Source organism: Thermobia domestica, chromosome 13 (assembly GCF_964235325.1).
Source record: "Thermobia domestica chromosome 13, izTheDome1.hap1.1, whole genome shotgun sequence".
NCBI classification, from domain to species: Eukaryota; Metazoa; Arthropoda; class Insecta; order Zygentoma; family Lepismatidae; genus Thermobia; species Thermobia domestica.
In genome coordinates, this window is record NC_137466.1 from 34,851,117 (window position 1) to 34,872,495 (window position 21,379).

At 37.4% G+C, this 21,379-nt stretch overlaps 1 protein-coding gene across 2 annotated transcripts in view; it reads right to left on the reverse strand.

Moving 5' to 3' along the window:
- Smox (Smad on X protein) overlaps positions 1–21,379 on the reverse strand; it is a 137,656-nt gene that overhangs the window by 37,768 nt on the left and 78,509 nt on the right. For both annotated transcript variants that reach the window (XM_081735607.1, XM_081735608.1), the window contains one exon: positions 7,740–7,933. In XM_081735607.1, coding sequence (XP_081591733.1) covers positions 7,740–7,933 — 194 coding nt within the window. The remainder of the gene's footprint in view (positions 1–7,739; positions 7,934–21,379) is intronic.

Here is a 21,379-nt window from a genome sequence, read left to right on the forward strand (position 1 = left end):
AGTCAGAGACACCGGTAGGACAAATCTTATTCGCTCCGAGCACTCTGTAAAATGTTGCAAATTCGACAACTTTCGGATTCTTTTGAAAAGTTAACAAGCTTGCCTTCGATACAAGTAGATAGTCCACTTCTCTTTTCTAAGCGTAGCTGTTCCAAGTTTTTAATAGAAACCGCTACATACTTATTAGCCATAGCTACAATGTAAATCTGTCTACAAATCACGCTTGGAAATTGCCTGCATTTTTTGGTCCAGAGAAAGCACAATCTTCTTGGTCTTGTCAAAAATTCTCACAACGTACAGCATATTCAATTGTCGATGGTTGGGAAATTTTGAATAAAAATTTTAAAAAGTACTAGTAAAGAAGAGAAAAGGGGATTAGGGTTAGGTTAAAGGAATAAACGACCCAAAATGGGGGTAAAAGATGCTAGAAATTATTTCTACTCCAAACTATTTTATTTATTTATTTATTTATTGAGCTAATTTTTGCTCTCGAAGAAAGAAGATGCACCTAAAAATCCTGACCTTAATTACTGAATAAGATAAAACTTGCAGTAATTGTACATGTAAATATCAAGAGTCAATGATAACTTTTATGTGCATATTTTCTATTTTTCAAATAAGTCTGTCATCAAACAGCTGTTTAGGTTAAAAGGCATCTCTGCTTCTTTGATGGCCACCACTAGATAAAATAATAATAGAACTCTTTTAAACTAATAATTGTCTGGTTGATATAAAAACAGTGGAAGATTGTGTTACGTATTAAAAACTGACAATGAGTTTTGAAGATAGCAGGAACTGAGGCCTACTGACCCAATAAGTGACTTTTTCTTACAAATACCTCGGTAAACATTTACTGGTACTTTGTAACAACTGTTTCTAATCTCTATCACCTTAAAAATACGGTAATAGTCATGAGGATACTGGCATTCAGTGACAAAAATAATAATAAACTAAAACTACTGTATTTTTAAACATAAAGCGGGAGATAAGATTGATAGGTGCCAGTTGCTGGTTAATTGGAACCCCCTAAGTATGCATGAATATATAATCGTAAAATGAAGGAAGTGGCAGGAAACTGGAGAATCCTGAAAAGCACATGCGTACTGTGTTTTTCCATCACAAAGCACATTTGACGCAAGCTATGATCGAATCAAGGACTCCATGCAGCAGAAAAATGAAATCTTTAAGTTTAACGTCCCACGATTATGCCGGTTAGGCTAAAGGAGACGATGATTATGAGAAATGAATGAAATGGCGGAATGAAGAAAGTCGGAGGAAACGGGAGAACCCCGAGAAAACCCACGAGCGCGGTGTTTGTCCACCAGAAAGTCCACCCCCACGCATCAGAAGTGAGCTCTCTATATTGAGCCACCGCAACTCCAAGCCTGTAACATTCATATGGTTTCACCTTCAGCCCAAAAGTTTAATTACACCCTGATGAATAAGTGTCCTACTATTTCACGGGAACTTCAGTTAATATGAGTTTATTCTGATGCACTAAAATTTTACCAGATACAAGAACAATTTATCTTACGTGTGACTATTACTCAATATCAAGGAAACCAGGTGATTCTTACTGTTCCTCAAATTCTTGCTTCCTTTGAAATAACTCAACACTATTAGCAAATATGTGCAGTTGAGGATGAATGTAAGATTACAGAACAGCTAACAACTGGTACGCGAACTCGGTCATGCCACATCTTGGAATCTTATTACTACAAAAGGAAGTCGAAAGTGTAGATTACACGTACATGCTAATTACTGAGGCAATTTTTTTCCCCTCTAGATCTGGGTTTTCCGATTACTTTTGGTTTAAGATGCAGGATCCTTATAATTTGTGTATATCCACTCACACTTATTTTTAGTAATCATTTATTAAACACCTACTGCTCATAATCGTCTATAAATACAATAATGCAATTTCTCTTAGGTGTAATATATGATAAGTATAGGTTATTTCAATTTCATAGCAGTTTTCCTTGAAACAAGTTGCAGATAAATTTGTTCTAGAACTCATACAGTAGGTATAGTATCAGTATACAACGTGCCATCGTATTTAAGCTGCAGTCAGCTACGAAGGTGAGGAGCAGATAAAGCTTAGGGAGAGACAGAATAAAGTTAGAAGGCGGAAAGTTTGTTCTTAAAATTTTTACAATTTAGCAAGTACATCAGTTCGCCTCTAATTGTGGAGTTGCATCGTATCCCATTTTACAGAATTGTTTTATTCTATCATTATGTTAATATAAATTAGAAATAATGATTATCAAAAGTAAACGGTGTAAAATTTATATTTTACAGAATATTAAAATATAGTTATTTGCTAATAGTGATTATTAATGCATTATCGACAATATATTCTTCAACATAAAAACAAGACTAACAAATCACTAAATAGAAAGTTCTTGTATAAACTGATCGTGAAAGTGTCAAGACAACATTGTAATAAACTGGTTTTAACACAATGTGAAACGAAGTGTTTATATGTACTGGTACTGATTCTAAAGATTCCCATTCGTTTCTCTTATTTTCGTTAACTAACTCAGAATCAGAAACAATATGTCTGCTTTAAAAAATATGAACTACTACTACTACTGAATACTACTGAACAAAATACTACTGAATAGATTAATTGTTTTAAAGATGTTTCATATATAAAACTACGTGTCTGACTGTAATGACCTTATAAAACGTGAATTCAATAGGTTTTCGTTTCCGTATTAGTTTTTACTGCCGAGGCATTCCAGGTCAAATCAACACAATTTGAGAACAAAATTTACCTTACCATCTCAGATTGTCATGAAATTTTGCACAGGGGTACTATTCATATAGACTAAGAAAAATACCAAATTTCAACTTTATATATCGACCGGTATTGAAGATAGGGCTATGTAAAGTTTGGAAAAAGTGCCCAAAATAGCATGTTCAATGCATTTTGAAATTGGAATTGTAGCTCTCCTACTTGAGCTAGTGAGCTGGTTGAGGAGTCATTTTACAGCATTTTTCTTGCCCTTTCCTGTGGTATACAACAGCATATAGGCTAACACAAATTTTTATTTTCGAAATCAAAATCAATATTTTACTTCAAAATTTTTCAAAAAGTACATATTTCAAAATTTTGAAATTAATTCCATGAATAGATAGTATTGTTGTAAAGTACCTGGCAAAATAAGAATTTGGGATGATAATGGGTTAGTTTTAAATTTTTTAACAATGAACACTATAGTTTTCATTAATACCCTGTACCTAGCTATAAAAAAAAAAAAAAAAAAAAAAAAACACGGATGCGTTTTTTTTAACTAGAGGGAATAAATCTGAACACTAATATGAAGAGTACAGTAACGGGTCTAAAACATATTATACCGACTTGTAATCTGCTAACTATACTTATTACCTCATACTTTAAAAACTAACTTAAAGCAAGTTACAGTGCTGATACTTTTGAATTTTAAAATAATATTAATACAAGTTTCACAAAAATGTTATGTAAATGAACGTGGTTGTAAAAAGTATACATATAGCACTGGTACAGTTCGCAGCAAAAAACCTGCAACATGAGCATATAAGTTTATTGTGAAACGACTACGTCTTTTGCTCAAAAGTGTGCAGGGGAGGACGCCAAGGTTTCTCCTGGCGTGATTCGTGCCACTTAGAAGTTAGTTGATTCCCTGTGCTGTTAGGCGCAGTTTCACAATAAACTTACATGCTCATGTTGTAGGTTTTTTGCTGCGGACTGTACAACAGGAAGGTTGGCTGGTTTAAACCAGTTTTTTTTTTTTTTTACAAATAGAAAAAAAAAAACAATTGGTGTAAAAAACAATACAGAAATGCCACAAATCGTAATCACAAATGCCACGTGAATTTCATAGTGAAATTTTCACATATGTCGAATCATCTGTATTAGTTGAATCTAATATTCCCCTTGTAATTAAGGAGTCCCGATGAGCCTACAAAATTTCTCCCAGGTGGAAACCTTTAGTGGTTCAGATGCCATTTCAAGTAATACGTTCAATCCTTCGTAGCCTCGCTGTTACGTAAGGAGTTAAGCCTAAACAAACTAAACGAGTTGAAGCAGCTTTAGCGGGTAAGTATGAGTTCATTGCCAAGCAACAGGGAGCTTTCCTTAAATACACAAAAGAAAATCTTGAAGAATCAGAATTTGCTGTCATCTGTGATTTTTCTGAAAATTATAGCACAGCACTACAAGATGAAGCACGGTGCTACCATTGGACAAGCTAACAGGTCACAATCCATCCTTTTGTTTCAAATTTCAAACAGAAAAACGAAGTTGAACATGTTAAATATGTAGTTGTTTCCGATTGCCTGGAGCACAATACAGCTGCTGTTTACACATTAAAAACTCATTTCTGACATCCGAATTTCAAAAACTTCCAAACTAGTTTTTTTTTATTTTTTTTTTTTTAATTTTCCGGCAGGTCTACCCCTCAATACAAAAATAAGGAAAACTATTTGAACCTCTGCTTTCATGATGCAGCTTTCAAAGTGAAAGGAGGGTGGTACTTCACGACTATAGCACATTTAAAAGGACCTTGCGATGAAGTAGGTGGCTTAGTAAAGAGACCCTATGACAATCAAATTCAAACCCCAAGACAACTTTTTGAGTGGGCAGTAGAAAACATTACCAAAGTAAATTTTTCCTACTCAACCCAAGAGGAATATACTGAAGCTGAAATGTTCCTGGAAAGTCGCTACGATCAAGCATTGACTATCAAAGGAACACAGTAATATCATGCATTCATTCCCAAAACTACATCAACATTATTGGTGAAACACTTTTCAGATGGTTTGCAGGGTTGGGAAAAGGAAGTGTCATAATCTCCAACTTAAACTTCAATTAGAAGACATATCAGACTATGTCACCACTGTCTATGAAGGAAATTGGTGGTTTGGGTATGTTTTACACAAAAATGAAGAACTTGATGAAGTAAAAATAACTTTTCTTCATTCACCTGGCCATTTTCATCATTCTATGGATGATGTTCTATGGATGTCTGTAGTGGATGTTCTGACAAAAGTGCGTCCTGTAACACCCGATGGAAGAAGTTATGTTCTTCTTGAAAGTAATGTATGCCGAACAAATGTGGCTTTTTTAAATTTCAAATGATAAACATATCCTATTATTTATTAAAAAGTTTTACTATGAAATCATCTGTACTCTTTCTTCAGATTACAGTTCACAGATTTTCACAGACGAAAACTTAGTATTCTTGTGTTATTACCCTACGTACAGAGTATTCTTGAAAAATCAAGTGTTAGTTTTGAATTTTTTTAAACAATGAATCCATTATCATCCCAAATTCATATTTTGCCAGTGCATTACAATACTATCTATTAATAGAATTAATTTCAAAATTTTAAAATATGTACTTTTTGAAACATTTTGATTTTGAAAATAAAAATTTGTATAAGCCTATATGCTGTTGTATACCACATGAAATGGCATGAAAAATGTGGTAAAATGACACCTCAACCAACTCGCTAACTCAATTAGGAGAGCTGCAATTCCAATTTCAAAATACATTGAACATGATATTTTGGGCTTTTTTCCCAAACTTTACATAGTCCTATCTTCAATACCGGTAGATATATAAAGTTGAAATTTGGTATTTTTCCTAATCTATCAAGAGGACATCTATGTAGCAAATTTCATTAAAATCTGAGATGGTGAGGTTAAGTTACTGTGTTGAATTGATATGGAATGACCCTGCCTCTAGCTTCAGCAGAAGACTACTACTGCGATGAAGTATTTTATATTTGGTTGTTTGTTGAATTTTAGCGTCCCTTTTTGAGTCTCGATACTATAAGAGACGTGGACTCACATTTTACAACTGGAATCCGAACTACTTGTAATACGTTCAATGCTTTCCCACTCGGGACCACGTGCATCAAAGAAACACGTGTTAGCCACTAGATCAGCGAATAGGGTTAAAATATTTTCTTCGGATTATGAAATTATATATTAAAAAACGTTTGTCGCTTCCTAGTAACCTTCTCGTTCTATGAGAATCAATATTGTATCGGAGGTGGTATTGTGCTGCCAAAATGTCTTGAGCCGTGGCAAAAATGCGAACTAAAGCTCACATCCTCACACACCCACGCGTTGAGCCAATAAGGGTTCAGCTGTTGCTAAGCGAGAGAAAGCAAGTGGAATTCCTTCAGCCGATAGCAGCGCTTGGTACGGAAGACTAGGGATCAAGTCAATGTGGCATATCTTTAGTAAGTTTTCTACTTCCGGTCATAATAGAGGAAGTCAGGCGGCACTGAATCCATATCAAAACTGCTTCTCTCTCTTTTTCTTTCTTTTTTTTTATATACATATAACTAAAACGATTAGTGTTGAAACTGCAGATGGTAGTTTCTTAGCACTTGCGGTTTATATAAAAGGATAAAAATCGAGATGATGATATTGGGATTCATATCAAAAAGCCATATATCGCTATCTCTTGACGTTTTTGCTCTACAGTGATGACTATTGAAACCAGAAGTAGTAGTAAATTTCTATCACAAGTTAAAACTTGAAGATAGTCTATTCTTATCGTACAGAATTCGTGCGTCTCGCTATTACCATGCTTGCTCCAAGGTGATCAATACTGAAACCGGAAATCGTGCATTTCTCCCACATCCTGTTTTAGTAGAGAAACAAGTGGGTTTCGTTTCAGAGTGTGGAACTACGGCACACTTCCAAAATATGCGATTTTAATATTAAAATTTGAAGTACTACATCTGCTGCAATAGATTAATAAGATCAAAGATATATCCTGTATCTCGGATATTGAATCTATATCAAAAAGCCATTACTGACTATCTCTGTTTTTGTTCTATGGCGATAAAGATTGCAACTTGAAATCGTTAGGAAGAACCCGAAGTGAATTGTAGTTCCACCACTAACAGAGAATTTATGCTCGAAAAAGGGCCGGTTCTGGAAAAAGGGCGGTTCAACCATTATTTTTGCACATTCGTATTTCGGAAAAACACCCACGTTTCGTCGTATGTGACAATCCTTTTCAGGAAACTGATATCCTGCGGATTTTGTAGCAGTTGTCGGCATACATCCACTCTCCTCAGGCCCTGAACTAGAGTCAACTAATGTGGTGCAATGCGGCAACTCCTGATGGCTTTCCCGAGTTCATGGAGATGATGGACTATAGTGGACTGACACATGCAGAGTTGGTTTGACAACTGTTTGTTTTTTAAATATTTTTCTTCATATTAGCTGGGAAGGAACGTATCTTTGTGACTACATTACAGAGCCGCCACTGGACTTCAGGACACTTCGACTTACCCAAAGAGCCATGGAATGTTCTATTTATGTAAGCTGAGGAATTGTCTTTAGCTGTAGGTACAATCTTTCGGACTTAGAAATATTAAAAATAAAGTCGGATATGAGGATGTCCTCAGCACAAGCTCCTGAGCTACACACTTAAATTAATAGCCGGTTTTTAAAGAAATTAACCATATAATCAAAATACAGTAAATACAAGTTAACGCAACGTCATTAAACAATATTCCGGTCAACAGTTAGGTTTGAGGAAACTTGATTATAACATGATGGACTCAGTGTATGTTGAGCATCTTAATTTCTGTACACTATTACAATTAAAGCTTAACTACAAAATTAATCCGTTTCGGAAATCACTCCTTTTCCGTCCTTACTACTTACACCTATATTATGTAACAAATACATCATTTTATTTTCATCAATTTGTGTTTTTGTGAATTACCTGGTGTCTCCACTCTCTGATAATGGTAAGGATTGACACACACTTCCTCTCGCTTCAGACTGAAGGCAAATTCGCAGGATTCAAGTGCACGAAGTTCGTGATGGGACTGAAGCTCAGGCCAACGCCACAGACGACAATAGATCACGTGAGGCAAACCTTTCCGATGGGAGACCTGCAGTCTTCCATCAAGAGACCTAAAATAAATAAAAATAAAAGTATTTTTGGATTAGCTTCCATTGCTTCTTAAAGAACTAATGACACTATTCTAAAATTACATAATACAACAAATTATTTTTTCTAAGAAATTCATATGGAAGATTAAGAAAAAAAAATCCCGTATTAGATAATGAGATTTAAAATTACTAAATACGGTGAACATTAAAAGGGTAACCTTCTGCAAATTTGTTATTTGAGGCATTTCATAAATAAATAGTACGTGTACTACGCATATAAACTTTTGAAGACGTAAAGCTGACTAACAATTTATTTGTGGTGGCTAGCAAGAAAATATTAGTGTCACGTTGAAGTGGAGACATTTTACCGCAAGTTCGTTGATTTCTATCCTCGGCTAATCAAAACTATTAAGAAATATGGTAAAGGTGAGGTGACTAGGGCTGGCAACGACAAAGAGCTGAGGATGTCTCATCTCGTAAAGGCACCATGAAAGTGATGATATAATGAGTAGTACTAACCTGTGCGAGAAAATGCTATTTTGCGTAATCTCAATCCTGTACTTTACAGTGGAATGCTCAGCCATTGTGCAAACATATCTTATTACCTACATATTCTTTCTCTATTAAAATAGATTTCACTTTCCGAATACTTTTAATTTTGGGAAGTACCAGTATCATATACTTTTCCACATCTGAATGCAGTGCAAAAAAGAAATTAAAAAATCATTGAAATGGTGTAATGAATAAATTGGGAGAAAAGGAGGAACCCCGAGAAAACCACACATACGGCGTTTGTCCATCACAAAGCTCACCTGGCGCAGGTTGGAATCGAACCAAGTATCCCATGCACCAAAGGTGAACGCTCTACCACTGAGCCACTGTGGTCCTCCTGTGGAAAAGGTCAGTTGTAATTTTCCAATTTTGATCTGAGAATATTATAATAATATCCAAGTCACGAACACACTGACCATCTAGATCGGTGGTTCTCAACGTGGGCATTAACATCACTTCCCCCAGGAGCAATTCTCGTTTCCAAAGGGGTCGCTGGAACAAAGAGAGGCGATTGGGGTATCTGATGACAGAATGTGAAGGAAATGTAAGGGAAAAGATGGCCAATATAAGACAAATTAAAAGAAAAAAACCTTTCAATTTGTTCCTCTCTTTCTCTTCATGGATGATTTTAATAATTGAAGCGTTCTCTAGTCTTTTGATTGGTCGTCCAAGTCTTAGGTTCAGCCTTGTGTATGGATGGATTGGATATTGGAGGATGCTCAGGAAAACTGCATTCACCAAAGGGATCGCTAGACTTGTAAAGGTTGAGAACCATTGATCTAGGTGGGTTGTTAACTTGGGTGATACATGCTCAACATATCGAACCATATCGCAGTTATTTTTTAATTTCTTATAATGCACTTCACTAACTCTTAATTCTAACAGTAATTTTATGAACTAAATTGAGTCAACACCAAAAAATTGACGCCTCTACCGGGAATCGAACATACAGAACACGTTCATAAAGACAAGATGTCACTATTTGTGTATACTAAACCACAACACCGTATACACAAAGAACAACACCCCACAACAATATAAAACGAATTTACACTGTCTCATTTCTTTTATCATAACTTCTTCCACATTTTAACTTCGTTGATATGAGTTATGACTTTCTGTCGACAACTAGTTCGCTTTACAGACAAATGATTTCTTACGTACTTTCTCACCATTATGTGAAAGAGCCAAATCATTTACACAGCTACTAAGTTACTGATCATGTTATATCTTTGTAGTTGCATGGCTTCATTAACATACATAGTATATACACATGGGATTGTATCCAGTAACTGATATCATCAACGGACGTGCTTCTCTACTAGCTGTAGGCGGCTTTAGCAGAGTGAACAAAGAACTCACTCTTCATTTTTCTTTGAATAACACGCCCCATCGTAAAAATGCAAAGAAAAACGGAAACATCATTTAATCAATTAAAAGTACGAGAAAAGATCTTATTCACGAAACAATTCACAAGAATTACTTAAAAGAAAAAAGAAAGAAAGAACCAAAAATCGGAAGTATATACAATGGAAACGCGTTTAATAATACCAACAAGGTAATGTCAGGCAGTAGTGATCCCAACGCCTGTGGAACGTTTCGAATGTTATTATACAGGGTGTTCAAAAAGTATACAATACTCATCTTACTACAGAGTATAACAGAACGCCTAACTATTCCGAGCGGCCACATAAGCAACTCTTCGGGCAAGTAACCGGTCTTTACAGATGCTGAATAGTTGTACGTAGTAGTGCATTAAAATTCGAATAATTCTTTATGCAAACAATTATTCAGATAACCAATAATTATTAGATTTCGAATAACAGCAGAAAAAATATTCGAATAATTTTAACAGTACGTCTGAAATACAGTAGATCACACTCACTGTAGATCATAGCGTAACTACACAAGGTAGCTTCCACTATATCGCAAATGTGTTTGATAAGGTTAAGTCCGGAGACCTAGCAGGCAAAGAAAGGTGTATACTGAAAAGTGCAAATTGATTCCTTGGCGGTATAACATAGTGCGTTACCCAGCGTAGTGAGCGGCAGATGGGGGTCCTGCACTGTCGAGGGTGCACTAATCATATTCCCCTGAATAAACACAAAATATAAGTGGGATATGTAGCCTACTGCCCTATGCCAGAAGTGGTTCTTGCATCGCAAATTCAAACACACATTGGGTCTTCCCATTCATCTCACATCTACGAACACGCGCATGGCCGCCACTGTGTTTGGAAGACAACTCTCATCGCCAAATACCACCGCCCTCCACTTGCCTTGTCATTGCAATTTTTTCCGACAACACCGAAAACGTTCTCGTCAATTAGCAGATGTCAGGAATAATTGTGCATTTACATGAACAGCTACAGACCCTTTGACTGTACTGGCGGTCGCCGTCTTGCTAGAGCTGTTGAATGATCCTTCAGTTTAGAAACTTCTCGAAGTATCGTGTGGCAAAGTCTGTTGTTGGAACAGATTACTTCCTTTTGTGTACTCATAAGCAGCCCATTGGCATGTCGGAACTCAAGTCAGTGGCAATTCAACGGACAGAGAACTTGGTGTCTATCGCAATCCCACTATACGACCACGCTCTAAGTCGCTTAAGAGATCAATGCGTGTTCGTTGGCGTTGTCCTTCCATTGCAGTCACATCAACTACATTAGTCTTTCTATCTAGTTTATCTACACTAATTCAAGTATGCTCCTACAAACATACACTATATAATGCGAATTGCGTTCGAATCCGATCGGTATGTGATTGGTAGCAAGCTGATGCTTTCTTTTTCAAAACGTCTGACAGAACCATAGCAGATAATTTTAATTCATTATTCGGCTCGGCTTCCAAGGACTCCACACACCAAAGATAAGCACTCCACTACTAAGGCACCGTACTCCCCTATCCACGAGGGAGACAACAGTTCTTTCTTCTGTAGTTACGTGCGCAAACTTCAAATTTAAAATTTCAAAAAATTATACTTACGGATCTAGAATTTCCTCCATTGTGACATACTGAAAAACGCTACTTTCTGCAAGTAACTGTTATATTTACACTATAACAAAATAAGATTTTGGGAATTACATGGTACGAATTAACGGCCTCACCCTTTGTATACTAAATAATAATAATAATAATAATAATAATAATAATAATAATAATAATCCAATGTCAAGTAAATTTATCATTATTCCACAAACATTTAACTAAGTTTTTTTTTTATTTTTAATACTGGGGGTTGCAGTAATTTCGACAACAGAATGGCTGCTATGGTACTTAAGTCCACCTTTAGTTAAAATTCTCTCTTTTTAGCTTGATGTTCCACGATTATGACCCGAGGCTCAAGGAGATTGTAATGATGGTAATGGACGAAATGGTGGAATGAAAATGTGGGAGGAAACTGTAAAATCCTGAGGAAGTACACACATATGATTTTTGTCCACCACAAAACATACTTGGTAAGAACTGGAATCGAACCAGGGACACCATGCCCCGAAGGTTTAGCTCAATCTGATAAATATAAAAGCCTTAAAAGTTACAGTATAATAATACAGTATAGTAATATCAGACGGAAGTTTGTATTTGTCCAGATCCATGGATTATATATTAAATATATTGAATAAATCCACAGACTCAATCACGAACAAGCTCCGAAATTACTAGGGGCAGTACCCTGAACTTTGAAGAAAAGTTTTCCTTAATTACTAGACTGTAAGGCTGGATTTTACGAAAAGCGGCCCTTTAGGGGCGGGGAGATGAATGTTTTTTTTTTCTGCAATCACCAGATTATTAGGAGTAAAGCCTTGAATTTTTTAATAATGTTCCTTTTTTGCTCTTAGGCTGCAGACAAGCTGGGGTATTACGAAATGTAACCCGTTAGCAGGTGGGAAGTTGATTTCTTTTTTCTGCTATTGCCACTCTCTCAAATTATTTGGTGTATAAATAGTATTCTTTGCTTCTACGTTGCAGACAAGCCGGAGTTTTGCGAAAAGCGACCCCTAAGGAGGAAGGGGAACTTGAAATTTTTTTCGGCAATCACTGGATTTCCCAAACTATTAGGCGTAGAACATTGAAATTTTGCATAAATGTTCTCTTTGGCTTCAAGGTTACAGACAAATCATGATTTTGCGAAATGCGGCTCTGTCGAGGGAAGCGAGTCTTCATTTTTTTTCTTTCTTTTTTAATCAGCAGATCTGTCATACTATTACGTGTAGAACCCTGAAATCTATATCTTCACACATTTTAAAATGAAAAGGACAGTTTGTTGCATCATAACGGAAAACAGATAAACCCTTTTAAAAGAACTTTTGAACATAACTAGTACTTACCTTGAACTGATTTTGTGTCATTACTTATATTAAATTGCATATTCTAAGAGGGGGGATCAAAATTTATGCCAAAAATTGAGTATCTCATGAGCTCTGAAATAAGAGATGCAACTCGGTGTATAAACTCCTCATTAACATTAAGCGAACATGTGTCCCTGAGATTTCGAGAATTCCGCTTTTAAGGCAGAGGGGAAAGGAACAATTTCTATATTTTTTCTCCACATCGACAGCTCATCACCATGTTATAGCAGCTGAAATGTTTGAAATGGATTACTGAACATATGGCTGTTCTTGGGTCGGGTTTTTATCACGACTTTCATAAAATTTTTATTTTGAAGGAGAAAGAGGGCGTTTAAAATATATGGCAAAAATAGAGTAACTTGTGAATCCCTCATATTAAGGGGATACAACCTGGTACATAAATTTCCTACTAAAAATATGTGGAAACATGCCCAAACGTTCTCAGAAATTCCGTTTTCAAGGGGTACAGGAAACACATTCCGCAACTTTTTGTCCAAATGGGTCGTTCAAGGTTGACCGGGACTTTTATTTCTCCAGGGAAAAAGATAGCACAAGAAACACCAAACTATGTCAGCTTTTCAAAGTACTCTCCGTGCGCGTCGAGGCACCGTTGTCATCGTTGTGGCAGCTCCCTGATTCCCTTGGCGTAGAAAGAACTTGGTTGTTGTTGTAGCCACTGGAAGACATCATTCCGCAGTGTTTATCTGTTGTGAATTTTTTTCCTCCCAGATGGTCTTTAAAGGGTGCAAACAAATGATAATCACACTGGGGCTAAATCTGGACTGTAGGGGGATGAGGCAGAACTTTCCAGCACATTTCGGCCAGAGTTGTTGTCACATTGGCCGTGTGAGGGCGGGCATTGTTATGGAGAAGAATGAATTTCCAGACAACATCCCAGGTCTTTTCTTGCGAATGGACTTTCGTACAGCACCACTCAACAATGTGGAGTAATACTGGGCATTAATCATTTGCTGAACACGTGCGATATTCACTGGTGTAACTGCAGTCGGGCGAATTTGTCACCAGCTCCCGTCCTTCGCGAAAGTGTTCACATCATTCGTACACTCTTGTCCATAACATCGTTTGTTCACCATACTGTGCTTGCAATCTTCTGAAAATTTCAGCTGGTTGAGCTTTCTCCTTTACAAGAAATTTGATTACACACCGCTGCTCCACAGCCACAGATACACTGCTTGCCGCCATGTTCGTTGCAACTGCTGCGCATGCGCCAAATACGTCATGCCGGGCGCTAGTTACTCGAGAAGGAATACATTACGTCACTCGCATGTTTCAGCATGATCCGGCTATTCATCGATTATTTACGAACGAAAATCCCGGTCAACCTTGAACAACCCTTGTAATTATATCGAGGTCGTCTATCTCACTACACCACCACACGAAAACATAGTACTTGGCTCGAGCCGAGTTTTACTTTACTATCCTAATGGGAGGAGGGGAACATAGATTAATACTGTACGCCAAAAGTACGGAGATGACCGTAAGTTCAATGTTAAATGGTTCTCTGAACCCTAGCGTCTTCGCAAAATTCACTTCTAGAAGAAGGGGACTTTTTCTGAAACATTTAATTTCCCATTTTGTGTTCATAAAATGGCCAAAGTTAAAAAAAAAAAAAAAAGTATCCTAAGGGAAGAAAGGTGGTTTACATTTTTCGCGCCATACGAAGAACAAGCATTTCGGCAGTTACTATTGATACAGAAAGTCTAATATTGTCAGAAATTCATATACTCACCACAGCTTTTGAAATATAACTTGCTGAACATTCAGCACTTACGGATCACAAAGTGAGCAAACTTAATTACTTCCTTCAATTTTTTTTATATATTTAAAATACTTTGGAAGGGCTCTGGGCCAACCAGGATTTACCTTCTGCTATGTAAAATGATTGATATTTATGTAAATAATGTAGTAGATGAGTCGATCGTTTCAAGTTGACCACTGATCTCTATACGCCGCGAAATAAAGTTGCGAAAGCTTCTTCCAACTTTGAAACTGAAAATTCGAATTTACATGTTTGGTTGCTTAACTTTAGCTATCAAGTAAATAGTTTATCGTCATTATTACTTGAAACTGATACAATAATGGGAATCGTCGAAGTGAAGAAACGAATCCGGCATGAACGGTTTGTGGCATGCAACATCAGCAAGCAAAAAATCTGGACGACTTACAAATCCATGAATATAGTGAGGGCAACTTTTTTTTTTTTTTTTTTTTTTAAAGTCATAACATCGCACTGATACGCTAAGTTTACATAATTTTATAATTCCACTTGTATTGATGCAACAAGCAATGACAAACTTACTGGATATAACGATATAATTTTTTTTTTTTTCGAGGATAGGTACTCGATGAAAGTATCCGAAATATCGCACTTCGTAAAGCAAATCGTACTACATAGGAATATTGAAAAGAAAAAAAAAAATCTTTATTATGAACAACTATTATTTGTTAGTTCTGAACACTATAATAATAACTGAAACCTTGTCAATGACCCTAAAATATCTTACCTCCTTTTCGTGTAAGAAAGTTAACGCACATACACCAAATTCAACAAAAAGACTTCATTCCAAACCATAATAACGTAACAAACGTAATTGTCACGAGGATTTACAATGAAAGAAACACAAAAATAAATCAAAACAAAATCAATCATTAAAAACAAGTACTATATAAAAAATCAGATACCTGGTGCTAAAAATAATAATAAAAAACTTCGTCAACAGATTTGTTTTTGCTGAACATCACATTCTTTCAGACAAGCTGCGATTCGCAGGAAAAGTTTGACACGATATGAATTATAGATATCATGCATGTCAAAACAGCAGGCGAAAATAGATCGATTAAAAAAAAAAGGGTAAAATATTAGGTTACAATGCATGTCAAAACACTTGTCTTCAGAAGAAACAAACGAAAACAAGAACATTTAGAGAACGAGACAATTTCAACAATTTTGAAAAGCCCACCTGAATCTGAAGTTGGTAGTTCCATGCTAGTTCGCCGTCGAGATGTGCTGCGTCTGGTACCTCTCGCGGCGAATAGTTGTTGTTGCGCATCACTTCCGGTAACACCTCCCGCTCTTCTCAACCCTTAAAACTTACACACCACACACACAAACGCATACACACACATACACGCGTATTGACCGACAACTACCCCTAACAGCTAAACTAAAAACTAGTTACTTTTTTCTAATAGTTTTTTTATTTTTTAATGCTATTTTATTCATGCTTATTATTATTTCTTTTGCTAGTGTGAAGGGTGTTGGTTGGCTGGGTCCTTACTTATTGCATTACAAAAACTACAACTAGCATCGTAAAACTTTTACTGTTAAATCAATATGTCTCAGCTAGCTAGCTAGGTCGTCCCTAGAATAGTTTTGGGACCGAGACAGTCGACGTAGACGCCATGCTTGCCAATGACAAACACTTTCATAACGAGTTTCATAGCGCCATTTTATGTCCGTCTTAAAATTATTCACATACGAAAAACAAGAAAGACGCTGTATCTTGCACCTTAAAGTTAACAATGAATTCTACTGGCATCAAACTAATCAAATTATTTTAGATTTGAATATGCAGTAGCTTAACGGTGTGTGCTGTAAAAGCGTTTTTAATAATTTCCATGTTTCGGAAACTATTACAATGCGAACATTAAAAAAGTACATTCGTCATGATATGCATTGTCTTCTTTGGAATAACCGAGTCAATTCTGATTAAACTTTGTTCACAGTTATCCAGAGAAGTTTTTACGTACAACGATTTGTATGTCATCTCATCCCGATTATGTCATGTACATATGGATCTGTATTCTGTTATATCTCTAATATACAGATCGGATAATCAAAACACCTCACCATCCTTACCTCCAATTTCGCACCACTTGCTACTAATGTACTATATGTTTGGTGGGTTAGTTTTGACTACACATTGGTTTAGCATTTCTTAACGTTACGAGGTAGTACGAATATTTTTCAGTTGTCATTATTATACCACATGCACTGATTTTTACGTAATATTCTACAATGTTGTTCAGTTCAAAATCTGTTGTTGTTCCGAATTCTGTCGAGGAATTTGAAACTTAAAATATACACAACGATAATCATGGCTTGTTGTCTTGTATGGTTATGAAACATAGTCGCATAGAGGAAAGAAATATTTGAGAACAAGATCCTAAGACGAATATTCGGACCCAAGAGGGACGGGAATTGGGAATGGCGGAAACTTCATAACGCGGAACTGTACAATTCATACCGTTCATCAATCCTTGTTAGGGTCATCAAGTCTAGGAGGTTCAGGTGAGCAGGTCATGTAGCCAGAATGGAAGAAAGTAAGAACGTTTTCAAAGTTTTAACTGTATGTCCAATCGGAAAACGACCATTAGGAAGACCTAGGCCCAGATGGGAGGACAACATTAAGATGGATCTCGCAGAAAGAAGAATACAAAGTGGAAACTCGATCCAGTTGGCTAAGGATAGAAATCAATGGAAAGCTTTTGTAAATGCTGCATTGAACCTCCGGGTTCCATAGGCCATCGAGTGAGTGAGTTCTACAAAATTATATATTAGCTAATTTCCCGTTCTTCCAAGAACGGATCCATGGAAAATGTCTGAAACATACAGATGGTGATCAGAAAAATGGAAACACCTGTAGTTGGCAACACGTCAGATGTATGGGTTGGCAGTGGTGTCGTGACGCCCGTAGCGCCGGACCGCTGGTGGTGGTGTTAGGTCGGTCTCCATACTACGTCAGGCGCAGTGGAACAGCAGTGTCCAGTGGCTGCAGCAGACGGAGGTAGTGTAAAATGGGAGACCTCTCAGATTTTCAAAGAGGGCAAATTGTTTGTGCGCGGTTATGTGGAGTGAGTGTGACGGCAGTGGCTACTGTGTTAGGTGTGTCGCGTGAGACAGTGTCGAAGGTGATGACGGCCTACACAACACACGGGAAAACCACATCGGGGAGCGGAACAGTGGGCGGAAGAAAATCATGAGTGACAGGTCACGCCGGATATTAAAGCGCATTGACACGCAGAACCGTCGTGCCACTGCAGAGCAAGTGACGGAGGAACTCAATCAGCACCTCCCCCACCCTGTTTCGACAATCACAGTTCGCCACGAATTACATGACATGAACTTACGGGGGGTCGTGTTGCACGGGCCAAACCGCTCATCAGGGACCATAATGCTTTCGCACGCCGCAAATGGTGCCGCGACCATGCAACTTGGACCGTTGAGGACTGGAAACGTGTGATATGGTCGTATGAGTCATCCTTCACCCTATTCCCAACCACAGGCCGTATTTATGTGTGGAGAACGCCCAAAGAAGCTTATGATCTGCAGTGTCTCCGCACAACTCTGAAACATGGCGGCGGCTCGATGATGCTGTGGGCCGCAATATCATGGCTTTCATTGGGTCCTGTGGTCACACTTAGCGGACGAATCACTGCCAACGATTATGTCGTAATTTTAGGAGACCACTTGCATCCTATGATCCGAATGTTGTTCCCGGACAATGACGCCATCTTCCAGGATGATAATGCACCCATTCACACAGCTGGCGTTGTTGTAGCGTGGTTTAAGGAACATCGGGATGAAGTTCAACACCTCCCCTGGCCCGCCCAATCCCCATATCTCAACATAATTGAACATCTGTGGTCCGTCTTGGAAACACGACTCCGGCGACGATTTCCACTTCCATCCTCTCTCAGAGAACTGGCCGATGCCCTGCACGAGGAATGGCGTAAAATTCCACTTGCTACAATTCACGACCTCTATGCCTCCATCCCACGTCACATCAAGGCTGTTCTGAAGGCGAAAGGTGGCCCGAGACCATATTAATCTGGTAAGTTGCAATTTCGTTCAGGTGTTTCCATTTTTCTGATCACCATCTGTATATTTGAACCTCCTCCCGCTTTATTATGTGTAATTCAATTACAGTAAAATGAAAAAAAAAAGTTTTATCTAAGTTCTATGTTCAAAAATTCGCTGTACTCATACGATGCTTTTTTTTTTTTTTTTTTTGCGAAAAATTTAAAACCGCTTCCACTCTTAGAATAGGCAATACAATGAAAGTGAATCAATACAAATCCAGGTAGATCCAAGTGCTATGTTCAAAAATTAGTTTTAAACAGTTGAAGCGTTTCCTCACTGCGGCCATTTATCAGTACAAATTGAGAAAATTAAGATATGTCCCTTACTTCCGTTTAGAAGCGGATTTCCAGACCACATTGGAGTACATGCGCACGCGAGATACTCTATTTTTTGCATGCATTTTAAATATATTCCCTTCCCCTTAGAGTATGTATTTTAATTAAAGGGACATGAGAGAAACCCGGCTCGAGGACAGTACTAACTATACACATTCATTCATTTTAAACGGTTTCTCCGTTTATATACAGGTATCAACGTTGCCGACAGAAAGTCTATTTCAATGTGGTGAAAATGATTATAGAAATTTCCCCCTTACTCCCCTCTTAAAAATGGAATTATCCAACAACAAAAAGACAAAAGTCTGCTTATTTTTATTGAGGAGTTTGTATACTAAGTTTCATCTTCCTTACTTGAGGGGTTCGTGAGATACTCAACTTTTGAAAATTTTTTAGCCCCCTCTGCCCTCCTTAGGATGTGTATTTTAATAAAAGTGACATAATAAACAGGTTTCCACTCTCTACCCCCCCCAAAAAATGAAATGAAATCTTTGAGTTTTACGTCCCACGGTTATGCCGGTTAGGCTAAAGGAGACGGTGATGATGAGTAATGAATGAAATGGTGGAATGAAGAAAGTGGGAGGAAACGGGAGAACCCCGAGAAAACCCACGCACGCGGTGTTTGTCCACCACAAAGTTCACTTGGCGGGGGCTGGGATCGAACCCGGGACCCCAAGCACCAGAGGTGAACGCTCTACCACTGAGCCACCGCTGCCCCCTCCCCCCAAAAAAATCCAGGATAAATCAATTTTCCAGGATTTCGACAGGAAGATATAAAGGGATTGCAAGTGTAGGTTTAAAACTCTCAACAGTGAAATGAAAAGTACAGTAGCTTATCCAGTGAATATTAATGCAAGTACAGTATTAAAAGACAGTAATTAAATACACAAAGCGGAGCGTAGAGCTCCTTCGTGGCTAAGCGGTTAGCGTACGCGCCTTTGGCATGGGAGACCCAGGTTCGATTTCCGGCGGTAGTTCATGTTGTTTGGATTCCACGTAAATCAGTAGATCCCGTCTCTTATAGCCTCGTTGCTGAAAGGGATGTTAAACTCAAAATCAACTCAAAGCGGAGCGTAACCAATTTTTGTACTTCCCAACTCTCCTTATAGCCACCCGATCCACCCACATCACGCACATGTATTTTTTTTTTTTTTTTTTTACATGATACCGTATTTTAATTGTGCACCGAACAAATTTACAGGCAACAAAAATCTATTTTTCGTACATGGCATCTTCATTGCGTGACAGTGTGACATATATAATCAGAAAAAAAAAAGAACCGATAATACAAGTTCATCAACTGAGCATAGAGTTGTGTGATTTTCTCATCTATAGACATAATCTCTCTCTTCTTTAGCGATGCTGCTCTACGGATAGCATTTGACTGTCAATAAAGTAAAGCAAGACTATTTGTCACAAATAGCATTCACAGAGTAAGTACTGTTGCGAAAATGGACTGATTATGGAGGATTAATACTGGTACAAACCACGGTTTCTGGAGGAATAGTGCTAGTGAAGACAGTATCCAAGATGGGCTGACAGACTAGTGGATGAAAGAAGAGAAGTTCTTTCAGTCAACCACCCTGTTGGGAGAAAGGAAGCCCACCAACCAACCACCCATGTAGGGTCATGACAAATTATTATTCAGCAAAAAACAGGAACACCAATCAATTAAAATCTTCATTATAATTACGAAAAATCTCACATTCAGTACTTCTGTAAGTTTCAAGGACAGAAATGCATTTTCAAGAACATTTCCAGGATTTCCGGGACGAGTGGGAACTCGGAATAAAAGAATACTTCGAGGTAGGTACTAACCATACTCAAAAATTAATTTCAAATAATTCCGCCGTTTTCTCGTGATGATATCACAAAAAAGATCAGTTTCATTTTTTTATTATTATTATTTATAAAGAAGACTGCCACAAGAAATGTACCAAGTGCAATTAAGTGAACTTATTTCGTACAGTTCCAAAGAGCATGTTTATCAGACAGCATAAATATTTTGCAACTGAACTCATGATGCTATTTCTTGATGTGAAATGACCCTGCCAAATACCCAGCTATTAATGCAATGTTAGCAATTTTCCAACATGTAAATTATTTCGATATATGTGGTGCGTGCCAAAAGTATATGCCGTTTTGATGTAGGTCCAGAATGCATGAGATCATTTTAGTGAAACTGTAGAGGATTGACCACCAAGGTTTAAAGTATAGCTGTGCGAAAATTGCAAATTTCTAATTGTATTTTTTTTTTTTTTTTTTTTTCAGGTGCGCTCTTGAAGAGAAGTCATTCTTGAACATTGGTGTGACATAATGTATTTTATTGTGGAGGAGAAACAAGTTGTCGA